This window comes from Acinonyx jubatus, chromosome B2 (genome assembly GCF_027475565.1).
Source record: "Acinonyx jubatus isolate Ajub_Pintada_27869175 chromosome B2, VMU_Ajub_asm_v1.0, whole genome shotgun sequence".
Classification (NCBI taxonomy): domain Eukaryota; kingdom Metazoa; phylum Chordata; class Mammalia; order Carnivora; family Felidae; genus Acinonyx; species Acinonyx jubatus.
Window position 1 is genome coordinate 145481116 of NC_069385.1, and position 13249 is coordinate 145494364.

Genomic DNA, 13249 nt, shown 5'->3' on the forward strand with positions numbered 1-13249 from the left:
TTGCATTCTTATACACTAACAATGAAGCAACAGAAAGACAAAGAAACTGATCCCATTCACAATTGCATCAAGAATCATAAAATACCCGGGAATAAATCTAACCAAAGATGTAAAAGATCTGTATGCTGAAAACTATAGAAAGCTTACGAAAGAAATTGAAGAAGATATAAAGAAATGGAAAAAAATTCTATGCTCATGGATTGGAACAATAAATATTGTTAAAATGTCAATACTACCCAAAGCTATCTACACATTCAATGCAATCCCAATCAAAACTGCACCAGCATTCTTCTTGAAGCTAGAACAAGCAATCCTAAAATTCATATGGAACCACAAAAGGCCCCGATTAGCCAAAGTAATTTTGAAGAAGAAGACCAAAGCGGGAGGCATCACAATCGAAGACTTTAGCCTCTATTACAAAGCTGTAATCAAGACAGCATGGTATTGGCACAAAAACAGACACATAGACCAATGGAATAGAACGGAGACTCCAGAATTGTACCCACAAAAGTATGGCCAACTAATCTTTGACAAAGCAGGAAAGAATATCCAATGGAAAAAAGACATTCTCTTTAACAAATGGTGCTGGGAGAACTGGACAGCAACATGCAGAAGAATGAGACTAGACCACTCTCTTACACCATTCACAAAAATAAACTCAAAATGGATGAAGGACCTGAATGTGAGACAGGAAACCATCAAAACCCTAGAGGAGAAAGCAGAAAAAAAACCTCTCTGACCTCAGCCGCAGCAATTTCTCACTTGACACATCTCCAAAGGCAAGGGAATTAAAATCAAAAATGAACTATTGGAACCTCATGAAGATAAAAAGCTTCTGCACTGCAAAGGAAACAATCAACAAAACTAAAAGGCAACTGATGGAATGGGAAAAGATATTTGCAAATGACATATCAGACAAAGGGCTAGTATCCAAAATCTATAAAGAACTCACCAAACTCCACACCCGAAAAACAAATAATCCAGTGAAGAAATGGGCAGAGGGCATGAATAGACACTTCTCTAAAGAAGACATCCAGATGGCCAACAGGCACATGAAAAGATGCTCAACATCGCTCCTCATCAGGGAAATACAAATCAAAACCACACACAGATACCATCTCACACCAGAGTGGCTACAATGAACAAATCAGGAGACTATAGATGCTGGAGAGGATGTGGAGAAACGGGAACCCTCTTGCACTGTTGGTGGGAATGCGAACTGGCACAGCCACTCTGGAAAACAGTGTGGAGGTTCCTCAAAAAATTAAAAACAGATCTATCTTATGACCCAACAATAGCACTGCTAGGAATTTATCCAAGGGATACAAGAGTGCTGATGTATAGGGGCACTTGTACCCCAATGTTTATAGCAGCACTTTCAATAATAGCCAAATTATGGAAAAAGCCTAAATGTCCATCAACTGATGAATGGATAAAGAAATTGTGGTTTATATACACAATGGAATACTACTTGGCAATGAGAAAGAATGAAATATGGCCTTTTGTAGCAACGTGGATGGAACTGGAGAGTGTGATGCTAAGTGAAATAAGCCATACAGAGAAAGACATATACCATATGTTTTCACTCTTATGTGGATCCTGAGAAACTTAACAGAAGACCATGGGGGAGGGGAAGGGAAAAAAAAGAGGTTAGAGTGGGAGAGAGCCAAAGCATAAGAGACTCTTAAAAACTGAGAACAAACTGAGGGTTGATGGGGGGTGGGAGGGAGGGGAGGGAGTGTGATGGGTATTGAGGAGGGCACCTGTTGGGATAAGCACTGGGTGTTGTATGGAAACCAATTTGACAATAAATTTCATATTTAAAAAAAGAAACAAAGAAAATACTGGATCAGCAGACATCACCTATAAGACTGTCTCACCTCAGAGGTTCCCCCACCTGGAGATGGAGGAAGAGATCTGTGGTGGAAAAACCAAGGGTGGTTTACCTGAGACCCTCACTGTCCAAGCAGAAAACTCAGAGTAAAGCAAATACAAAGTAGCTAGAATTGACCCAAAATAAGTTATAACCCGAAATAAAATAACTTATGGATTAATGTAGCCTCTTTCACAGAGATTTTAATTTAAATTGTGTGAAACACTGATAATTTAAAAATATTTTTTTAATGTTTATTTTTGAGAGAGAGCACACAAAAAGGGGAGAGGCAGAGCGAGAGGAAGACACAGAATCTGAAGCATGCTCCAGGCTCTGAGCTGTCGGCACAGAGCCTGACGCAGGACTTGAACTCATGAACTGTGAGATCATGACCTGAGCTGAAGTCGGACGCTTAACTGAGTGAGCCACCCAGGTGTCTGGACACTGTATCCATAACTACCCAGGGCCACTGATGATAACTACTGAGCCCTTGCCCTCTCTTCCTGCTACGTTCTCTGATATTTGTGCCCAACACTTTCCCCAGAAGTGATGATATTGCTTTTCCTCTTTTAACCTAAGCCACATTACTAAAAAATCTTGACATTTATTTCAGCATCGTCTAAATGTGTATATATGGAGTTTTATCATTTTAGTATCTAACTGCATTGTTTACTGTGGTAAGATATTTATATGTATTCATTTTTTCATTTTACCTTTCAGACAACAAGGCAAATGCTTCGACTTTCCTCATTTTACAAGGAAAGAAAGTGAGGTTTCTTTTGGGTAACTTGCCCAATATCACAGCTAGTAAGAGGCCAAGCTGGACCCTAAACCCAGAGTGTTTGCTTCTAAACTATTTTTTTCATTATTATTAACTAACATCCATGTTTGTTCAAATTTTCTTAGTTTTTGCTTAATGTCCCTTTTTTTCTGTCCCAGGACCATATCCAGGATACAATATTGTGGTTAATTATGATCTCTTCTTAGGCTCCTCTTGGCTGTGACAGTTTCTTATTTCCCTTTTTCTCCAAACCATTTCTTTATTTTTTAAAGTTTATTTATTTTGAGAGAGAGAGAGAGAGCGTGTGAACAGGGGAGTGGCAGAGAAAGAAAGAATCCCAAGCAGGCTTTGCACTGTCAGCACAGAGGCCAACTTGGGGCTTGAACCCATGAACCGTGAGATCATGACCTGAGCCAAAACCAAGAGCCGGACGTTTAACCAACCGAGCCACCCAGGTGTCTCCCCCAACCATTAAAAAAAAAATAAGATAGTCACCTCTTAGTCTCCAATAAGACCATAGCAGTTATAATGTATTGTATATTCCTATGAGCGACTTTGACCCTCACAGCAACACCCCAAAGCAGATATTATAATCCTCATTTTATAGGAACAAACAGCGTCTCAGAGAGATGAAAAGTAACAGCCCAGGTCACAAGGCCAACAAGTGATGGAGGTGGAATCCTAACTCAGTACTGTCCATCCAGGAGCGTCATGTTCTTTTTCCTACTGTAGTTTAGATGGCTTACATATATGTGCTTTTAAAAACTGAACTTGAGTGCTAATATCAGGGTGAGTTGTCATAACTCTTGTCTAACTCTCTTAATACCCGAGCTCCTTTCCTCAACAAATGGTTCAAAGCCCGTGGTCGGAAGCCATCAGCACCCGTCAGTTCACTACGTCACAAAGCAACCAGTCAGGTTTTGAACAGTTCTGATCCTTAGAGCTCTGTGTTCCTCCAAATGATTTGTCATTTGGTTTTACTGAGAGATGTAGGAGCTGAACATAATCATCTGTCTTCTGCTAAAAACCTCTGCAGATGGCCACCGTGCCTTCCCTGACTCTCTTTCCCGGCAAAGCATGGCATGGTTTAGACTTCCCCAACATCCTCATATCCTGCTTTAAACCATGGTTCCTTGCAGAATCTCCATTTAGTAGCAAGTCTTTATAGTGCGTTCTAGCACAACAATGAGCGTGCCCTAAACACTCTGGCATCAACCTTGCTGTTGTCAGTCTCCTTGCTTTCTGGTAATTTCATACCGCTACACCATCACTCCTCTGCACCTCATCCCCACCCTCCCCACACACTATGTTCCTAAGTTACCGGGTCCAAAGAGTCTTAACACAGACACCTCTTCCAACACTTTAATTTCGGGAGCTCTCTCTGGAAAACCCTTCGAAGCACAAGTTTGGATGCTAAGTCAAATGTATGGGGATTGTTTTCTTTGAGTTTGGCAAATAACTTAAAGGCAAAGGCAGTTAGCTCTGCACGCCCCAGGACAGCGCCCTTCTCTCCTGTCCCCCAGCGGAGGCAGACAAGGGCCCTCTTAGGGTGCATGGAACTACGCGCGGGGCGGGGCGGGGACCAGCGCGCCAGCAGTGGGGCGGGCTCCACAGTCGGGGCTTAGGGACTGTAGCGACACGAAGGCGCCACCGGCCTCGTCGCCAGCCGTCCTCGCAACCGCCCGGAAGACAGGTATTCAAAGCAAACCGGAGAGCGCCCGCTCAGGCGCGGGAGTCAGGAAGGAGCGGCTATCACCCGGTGTTCCTCGGCGGCAGGTGCCCAAGCCTCGCGTCAGCACCATGGACAGCGCCCGCGAACAGCTTCAGGGGCGCTTGGACGCCGCGGGCTTCTGGCAGGTCTGGCAGCGCTTTGACGGAGATGGTGAGTCGAGCAAGCCATCTGCACACGCAGGTGTAGAGTGGCTCCAGCCCCTCTGAAAGGACCCAGAGTTTCCCCTTCCAGTACATTTTTCCTCGCAGGGAAGTTGTCTTCCAACATTGTTCAAGCCTCACAGATGTTAGGTATACTGGAATTACAGATCTGGATGTCTGTGTAAGTTCTGGACTCGGCCCCTTCCCAATCTGTGTGTGTGTGTGTGTGTGTGTGTGTGTGTGAAGTTCAGGGTGGAGGGAGGGACTCGGCCCCTTCCCAATCTGTGTGTGTGTGTGTGTGTGTGTGTGTGTGAAGTTCAGGGTGGAGGGAGGGACTCGGTCCCCTTCCCAATCTGTGTGTGTGTGTGTGTGTGTGTGTGTGTGTCTGAAGTTCAGGTTTGCCCCCCTTCTCAGTCTGTGTGTGTGTATATCTAAAATGATATGTCATGTATAATGACAAAGATCATTACATGTATTTGAGGCTTGAGACTGACATGCAGCTATCTGAAGTCCACCCTCCCTTATTGTGCTCTTCAAAGGGAGGATGAATTTTGCCAACTTCCAAAAAGACACTACCCACACCCACCCCGCAAAAGAACTACCTAAAAAGAAAATGGAACTCTTTAATGTGTGCTTTATCTTTATTAATAATTCAAACAACCCTAAAGAAAATGCCTAACATGTGTTTTGACTCTGCAAACTAAGATTTGATACTTACATCTGTTAAATTTTTCCAAGCTTCCAAATCCTTGGGTTGGACTTTTCTTCTAAAATTCATGTTTATCTGTGGATTCAAATGTATGTATTTAATCGCTCTCCTTTTCGAAATATTCCTACAAACCCAGCACAGAGCATTAGCTCCTGAATGTGTGTTTACTTTTCAAATCCATGACTTCTAGACGTCAGATATTGGCACTTAGTTGTTGGAACAGTAAAGAACGTATCCATGGGGATTTTACAGAGTGTGAGATTAAAGACAATTTAGATAAATCCTAAATGTCACGTGGTATTTTGTGGCAGTGACTACCATTTGTGCATCTCTTGTTGCATTTAGAGAAAGGATACATAGAAGAGAAGGAGCTTGATGCTTTCTTTCACCATGTCTTGACGACACTGGGTACTGATGTAAGTACTTGTGCCACTAAGCATTAATTTATGTGCCTTTAGCAACATGCAAGGAGCATCCAAGTCTCATGTCAATTTGCGCCCATTAATCCCATCTGACCTCTTTTCTTCTTTGCCTGCGTGTGATTTTCTCCATCTCCTAGCAACACGGAGGAATTGAGGCAGGTTTTATAAAAGGTGCAACTGGAACATTGGGTGTGCTGGTCACTGACTTTCACTGTGACATCTGTCATCCACTCAGAGACCTTAACTATAAATTCAAACACCTCTGTTTTGAACGTTTCCTTGGTTATGTCTCTGCTAATGGATTTCAACTTGGAGATAAGGCAGCTCACTTTGTTCAAAAAGGTGGAAGAGAGGTTAAGAGCTTTGAGGTTCTGTGTGTTTAGTGCATTTGATACTCCTTTGATAGCAAACCGCAAACAACCACTTAAAATCACTTTCCCTTGTTCATTTTAACAGAAATGATTTTTCTTATAGAAAAATCTTTTCATATAGGTATAGATTTCTTAGGGAATAACAAACCAGAAAATAATCAATATGCCCAGAGCCCAGGTATAATAAATGTAAACCAATCGAGTCCATCATTTACCCTGATGGTAAATCTGGCCTTGAGAGATGGAGATTAACTTTTAAAGATCCCTCTACTAAAGCAGAGGAAAAACTCACACCGAGCCACACCAGCCTAGGCGGGGGAGAGCCCAGTAAAACTCCATCAGGAGATGCCCGGTAAGAGGAATAGCTCTGGAGACAGGAGCATTTAAAATGAATTGTGAAGCTCACTTATGCTCAGATATAACTGTTTACAAGGAAGAATAAAGTGCCTTGCGCTTTCATGGAGGAGCCCAATGAGGGGAACAGACTCCTTGTACATCAAGAAGGGCTTGGGGAGGAGGGTGCGTAGGGGTTGGGGGGGGGGGGGTGGGCAGCAGCTCAGAACAAAAGAGGCTGCCATCTGCCTCCAACAGCCACACAGACCTTGTCTCTGTCTCTTTGAATATATGGACTTGTCTCTGCCTCTCCTATTCTTTTTTTTGTGTGTGCATCTGTCTCATTTTTCTGCCCATTTCTGTTTCTTATTCTGATACCTGGCCCCGTCTTCCATCATCTCTTGACTTTCTCTCTGACCTCTCTGTCTCTCTTCTCTATGTCCTACATGTCTCTCCATGTCTCACTGTCTCTCCTGCCTCCTTGTTTCCCTTCTACCTTCAGTCTGCTTCTCAAAGCTCTCTTGTCCCTCCTCTCCCTTTCTTTTCCTTTCCCTTTCTTATCGGTCTCATCTTTTTTGCCTCTCATTTCTTGTCTTCTATCAGTTTCTCTTCTCTTTTCTTCTCCTTCCTTCCTTTACCTCACTCTGTCTCCCTCTCTCAGTCTCTCTCTCTGTCTCTGCCTTGCTCCTACTTGCTGCTGTAAATGCGAAGGCTCATGGCATTCCAGAGCCTATGAGTCAGGCGCTGTTGTGTCAGGCATGACAGGAGTATTAGAGGAAAACAAATAGATGAAGGCAGAGCCATTCAACATCTTAGGATAAACTGGATGGTCAAAAACCCCAAATTTCCAGAGACTTGGAACTTCCCACCTTTTCAGAAGCTCCTTGCTTTAGTGGTTGATAGGAAAGGGGGGGAAGAGTTGCTGTCAGGGCTGAAACTGGAAGTGTCCTCTTTTCAGTCATGAGGTGGGGGTGGGGCTACTAAAGCACAAGGTCTGCCCTAAGCCAAGGGCACCACAAGCCATTCCATGAGCCATCTCCTTCTGGGGCTTTGGCTAATGTCGGAGGCACTGTTGCTTCTAGTGACACAGCAGAGGGGCGGTTCTTTCCTCACCCTCCCTCAGAGCCAGCCTGTGGACTCACCCTCTCACACCGGGGCAGGCCAGTCCCCCCAGGAAAGGAGACAAATGAGTCACCAGCGTCCTGTGCCCCTGTGCTCAGCGTAGGCCTTCCTGAGGCCGGAGGCAAAGGGGTTGGAAGGCTGCAGAATCCTTAGGGTAGTGGAGGCAAAACGGGGCACGCTTCAGAATTCTCTGTATTTGTTAAAACGTAGACCCCAAGTTCCGCCCCCTAGGCATTTCGGTACATTCGGGGTCTGCCTAAGATCTCGTATTTTTAAATCAGCTGAAGTCGGTTTGTATCTCTTCTAGCCTCTGTCCCTCCAGGAACAGCAACTGCCCATCAGAAGGAGGGTTCTAGTAGCATCAGTCTCTGGCAGTGGCCCCAGCCACCTCTTCTCAGCACTTGGCTGGGGAGGGGCCTTTGGTGCCAGCTGTTATCCAAAGATGTCGTCGCCGGCCATTATCCTGTTTCAAGTGTGGGGTTATAGAGACCTGCGCTGCACCCTCCACGCTACCTGGACAACCGTGATTAAGGAAACTATTCCTAATTCTGGGGTTTTTTTTTCCCTGCTGAGAAATGAGCAGCCCCTACACAGGTCCTTAAGAAGAGGGCAGGACTTCCCGAGTGGAAGCCCTTTAAACTGAGCAACAATCACCATTTGTGACACTTACTTTTCATCAGTGATGCCCCAGTGCCTATGGAACCAGCCACAGGGAAGACTCCACCATTGGGCAGCCCCTTGGCCTGGGGTTTAGGGGTGCAAGCGGTTCTTCGAAGGCCTGAATAGCTCTATTTTCTTCCCTCATTAGCAGGGCACAGAGATCGCGGAAAGAGGAATCTTAAGGTTTCTGACAGTAAGGTGCCTGGTGGTCAACCTTGGAGAGCGGGCAGCCTGTGTGTAATTACCTGGTTCCCAGAGCCTCTGAGGGGACAGACTTAATGGGACCATCAGCCATTTTTGCTGCTGTTTCTGTTACTCACCCCTGCCCTCAGCTCTCTGCCTTTTCTCTTCACATGCGTAGAACCGGCCTCTGAACTAGGTCTGGATACAGCCAGTGCCCTGCAGAACATCATTGTCTGGGACCGTGTGCACATCCTTCCCATCCAGACTGTGGCACATCCCGGATCTCCCTCAATGCTTCAGGGATGACGAGTACCCTGCGGGGGCCCAGAGTCTCACGGAAGGAGGGAGGGGTGCTGATGGGGAATGGAAGCAGTCCCTAGGTCCTGGTGTGTTGGGTCCAACGACTAGGCATGGGCTCTGGGGTGGGAGGTCTGGAAGGACAGAAGTCAAGGTTCTGTGGCTTCAAACTAAGGGCAGCACAGAGAATCTGGCTACAGCTTCTTTGGCTTCACATTTGTGTATTTTGAAATTTAATTTTCCACCAACATGGCCCATGTTAGTTAACTTCCTTCGGAAAGGCCCAGTCCATCATAAAGAATCATTTATTCATTCCACAGATACTGTATTTGAGAGCTACAGAGATCACTGCCATCCTACAGATCTCTTAATCTAGAAAGTCACCTGAAACCCAGAGTGAAGACCCACCTTGTTGAGTGATCATCAGTTTCTTTTCTGTGCGATTGCACGTACACGACCCACACACACAAACTCACACGCACACGATCCAAGGTGCCAAGACTAGAGATGCCGATCCCTCTATATGTAGGGGACCCACTGACGAGGGGGTTGACTGGCAGGGAGAGTATTAGGGACAGGACTGAGGAGAATGAATTTAGCATGGCTGATGGAGTCTGCAGTCTTGGAATCGGGCACTGCTGGGGAGTGTTTCTGCTTCTCAACTCCCGCATCAGAATTCGTTCTCCATTGTTGATTATATATGTCATATTTCTTTGTACCAATCCTGCAGTCCACCGCTGAGGAACAAGTTAGTGTGTAGAAAAAGTTGTACGTGAAAGGGAGATGTGGCATCTTTGGTATTCAACATTTTATTACTTTTCCTCCCTTCTAATGACCTTTTCCTCAACAAATCCAAGGAGAAGAGGAAGGGAATGAGCTATGTAGAACTGGCAGCCTAGAAGGGCCAGGCTTTTCACTTAGAAATAGAATAGGGGTGCGTGGGTAGTTCCGCTGGTTAAATGTCTGATGATTGATTTTGGCTTGGGTAATGATCTCATGGTTCATGAGATCAAGCCCCACATTGGGCTCTGCGCTGACAGCACAGAGCCTGCTTGGGATTCTCTCTCTCTGCCCCTCCCCCACTCACACACCCTCTTTCTCAAAATAAATAAATAAACTTAAAAAAATACCTTTAAAAAAAAGAAACAGAACAAAATTGGGGCACCTGGGTGGCTCAGTCAGTTGGGCTTCTGACTCTTGATCTGAGCTCGGGTCATGATCTCATGGTTTGCGAGATCAAGCCCTGTCTCAAGCTCTGCACTGACGGCATGGAGTCTGCTTGGGATTCTCTCTCTCCCTCTCTCTCTGCCCCTCCCCTACTATTCATGTGTGGTCTCTCTCTTACTCAAAAAAAAAAAAAAAAAGAAAGAAAGAAAAAAGAAAAGAAAAAAAAATAGAACAAAATCTCCGAGTTCTTGGGAAGAAAGTTCTTGGGAAAGAAAGTATGTTCATTACTATACAGTCTTTTGTCACAACAAAACATACAATGATGTTCAAAACCATACTTTAACACTCTAGTCTCTCAGCGTCCCTTCATTCATGTTTTAGGAATTCACCTAATGTAGGTCTCACCTGGTCAGGGTGCCGATCAGTGATGGTTTGCTCAAGAAATCTCTGGCACTCTTCCCCCTGTTCAACACGGTAGGCTTGCTCTAAATGGCTAAGTGACCTGCTTCCCAGGTTAGAGTAACATAATTATCAGGCTATCTGCTCTGAATATTTGATACCCCAGCTACGTTTTTGGAATCCCAGTGGCTTTAATGTGGTTCTGTCTGGCCTATTATAGGCGGCGGTGGTAGAAGAAAATGTGCGGAGACTGAAACAGCGAATTATGGCTCCCCAGGACGTCTCTAGAGCTGGTTGCGTACAAATGAAAGAGGTACCGTTAGCCTTTTTAGAGCTATCGTTTTCTCTGAAAGATAATGCAAATCTTACATCTGGTTGGGAAATCAGAACTCTCTACAAGGCAGGTGGCCTACACGGTATTTTGAAGTAATCACCTCTCCTTTCTCATCCGCTTAGCAACAAATAGTTCCATCGTTTTAGTTAGGTCAATCAATATTTATACTTACTTGATAACTGGGGAATTGATATGCTGGAGGCCTTTCAGTTACCTGATCCAATATTTGTCTCTTTGCAATGCGCTGTTCAAATTCAACCTTGGTATAAGGAAAACTTTAGCGACAATAAATGAGTTTAAACTTCCGTATCGGCCAGCGGAGGCTGGAAAGATCTATCCCTGAAGATCGTTAAAAACAAAACAGACAGCAGCTGTCTGCAGTTCAGCCCACATTTGCTGAGTCTACAAAAGCAAGGTGTTAAGCACGCAGTGCCTCGGGTAGTGTCTTTAACCTCATTGTTTTTCCTTCCAGTTACAAAAAGGTTTAGAGTTTAGAAAGGATTTCCACACATATGTTGATACCTTATCCCCCAAAATAGTGCAAGGAGATAGGAGTGGGACATTACCCCTATTTCATGTGCATTACGTGGCCAATTAGTGGCACTAGTTTAAGTGTAACCCCACTTAAAGATATCACTCGATGGGTTCATGCTATATAGTTATCAGTCTGTATCTAAAAATGAGCTACTTAAAACTAAGGTATTTATTTTATAGTCAAAATTACCTGCGACACAGATTACCAGAAACCTGTAGAACGAGTCTTGATGTCGCCATACTTGGACAGACAGTATTATTCATGAAAACAGGACTGTTTTGCTTCAGAAGGTTATGACAAAAGGGCAAGACAACGCCTCCTTATAAAAAGTAGATGTGTTCACCAGGATGCAGCCTTTTCAGAAAAGCAATAAACTAAATCCAGATGTATGAATGTAGTTGTTTCCAAAATTTTCTCTCCAAGGCAAAATTATGTATGTAACGAGTATTTGTAGTATAATGGATGGAAACGTACCTGCGTATCCATCAAAGAAGGAAGTGCAGACCTCACGCTAGAAATACCGAAGTATTCGTGACTACATGTTCACTGTTGCATTCCCCAGCCCACAGAACAGAGGGTAACATTCGTGGTGCTCGACAAATATGTACTGACTTAATAATGAATAAATGAAACACGGTTAACCCCTGCTAACAACAGGCGGGCCTTCTTGAAGCACTTGGGAATAGCTTACGCCAACCAGTCATGGAGTCCTGCAAATGACGTAACTGAGGAGCTGTTTGTAGACAAGCCGATGGTACCCAGTTCATCGGTCCGAGGTCCCTAACCTGCTGTCTGTGAGCTTAAGGAGGAACAGTGTCTCCCCGACCTTGTGCCGTACCCCTGACTACGTCACTGACTCCAGTCACAGGTGGTGAGACATAAAAATCAGCGTACCTGGTACATGTTAGGTATTCTGGCACAATTAAGATGGGGAAGAAGTCCCAACCGAGCCGCAGCCAGGTTTGGGGAGATGATCTGTACACCGGATTTGTCCAGGGCTCCTCTGTGCCCTCCAATCAAAGCTAAAGACAGACTGGGTTCTAGAGACTGAGGACCAGCGAATTACATTTTAATTTGGTTCCTTGGCCTATGGTACCCCATGTGAAAAAGAACTCAGTCCTAAAGACCAGTTGCCATATCCAGTTGACCTTGGAGCCTCGGCCGGGGGCCCAAGGGGTGGGGCAGGGAAAGGGCCAAGTCCACACCGTGAATGTGAGACCTTGGCCAATTCACTGCTCCCTGTGCCTCCGTTTTATCATCTTCATCAACACGGCAGTTACCATGTATTGAATGTTTCATATGTACCAGGAATTTTATGAACAGCTTATTAATGGTGCCTCGTTTTACTTTCAGTCTTGACATAAACACTAGCATGTAAACATTATTATCCCATTTTACAAATGAAGAAATTGAGGCACAGAGATATCAATTAAATTGTGCCGTAGCAAATAACAGGCGAGCAATGGAGAAGGAATCAGGGTCGGTTATCAATGGCACACGGCGCTGTCCTGCTCCCATAGTAAGGGGGGCATTTATGCCCCCCAGAAGGACTGGTGTGAGAATTTAATGAGATAATAAATGAAAAGCACATTTTCCAGTGCCTGCCATGGACGAGCTACTCAGCATACGATATTCAGAATCCGATCATTATCATGCCCACACCGTGTCCACGAGCAGACCTTCATCCAACTAGAGAATGTGCGCAGGAGTGTGGGCTCATCACGCCTACGAGCCACCAACAGCATCCGTCTGGGCTCACTCTCTGGCAGTGTACCAGATGCTGGGAGAAGCTCCCAGTGATGGGAGGAATGGCCATTGTTTATGGCGGACAGCTCAGAGAGAAGACAATAACACTGCTAGACCGCGGGTGACAGACGAGGCCAGCCAAACACGCCTACATGCTGATGTAAGAGCAACAATCACGCAGGAGACAAAAATGTCACCTCTACTCGTGGGAGATGTGACGTAAATCAGTAGAGCTGGAGCTCAGATGCAAAGTTGGATGACTGAATTTATCATGCATGGTCCAAGTATTGCAGCATCATAGAGACACTAATAAACTAATAACATAAAAGAATAAATTAGCCAACACTCAACACTCCTGCCGGTAACTGTGGCACAGAAGTGAACATATATGTAGCATCTCGCCAGCACAGCAGAAAGGTTAAAAGTGTGGCCATAGTCCCGGTGC

At 44.9% G+C, this 13249-nt stretch overlaps 1 protein-coding gene across 3 annotated transcripts in view; it reads left to right on the forward strand.

Moving 5' to 3' along the window:
* Positions 1–4250: 4250 nt before the first annotated feature.
* SCGN (secretagogin, EF-hand calcium binding protein) overlaps positions 4251–13249 on the forward strand; it is a 36023-nt gene continuing 27024 nt past the window's right edge. Inside the window, exons 1-3 of one of the 3 annotated variants that reach the window (XM_053223236.1) lie at positions 4251–4536; positions 5581–5651; positions 10410–10502. In XM_053223236.1, the coding sequence (XP_053079211.1) occupies positions 4455–4536; positions 5581–5651; positions 10410–10502 (246 nt within the window). In that variant the 5' untranslated portion in view covers positions 4251–4454. The remainder of the gene's footprint in view (positions 4537–5580; positions 5652–10409; positions 10503–13249) is intronic. The other 2 variants (XM_053223235.1, XM_015087849.3) reach the window with 2 other exon arrangements.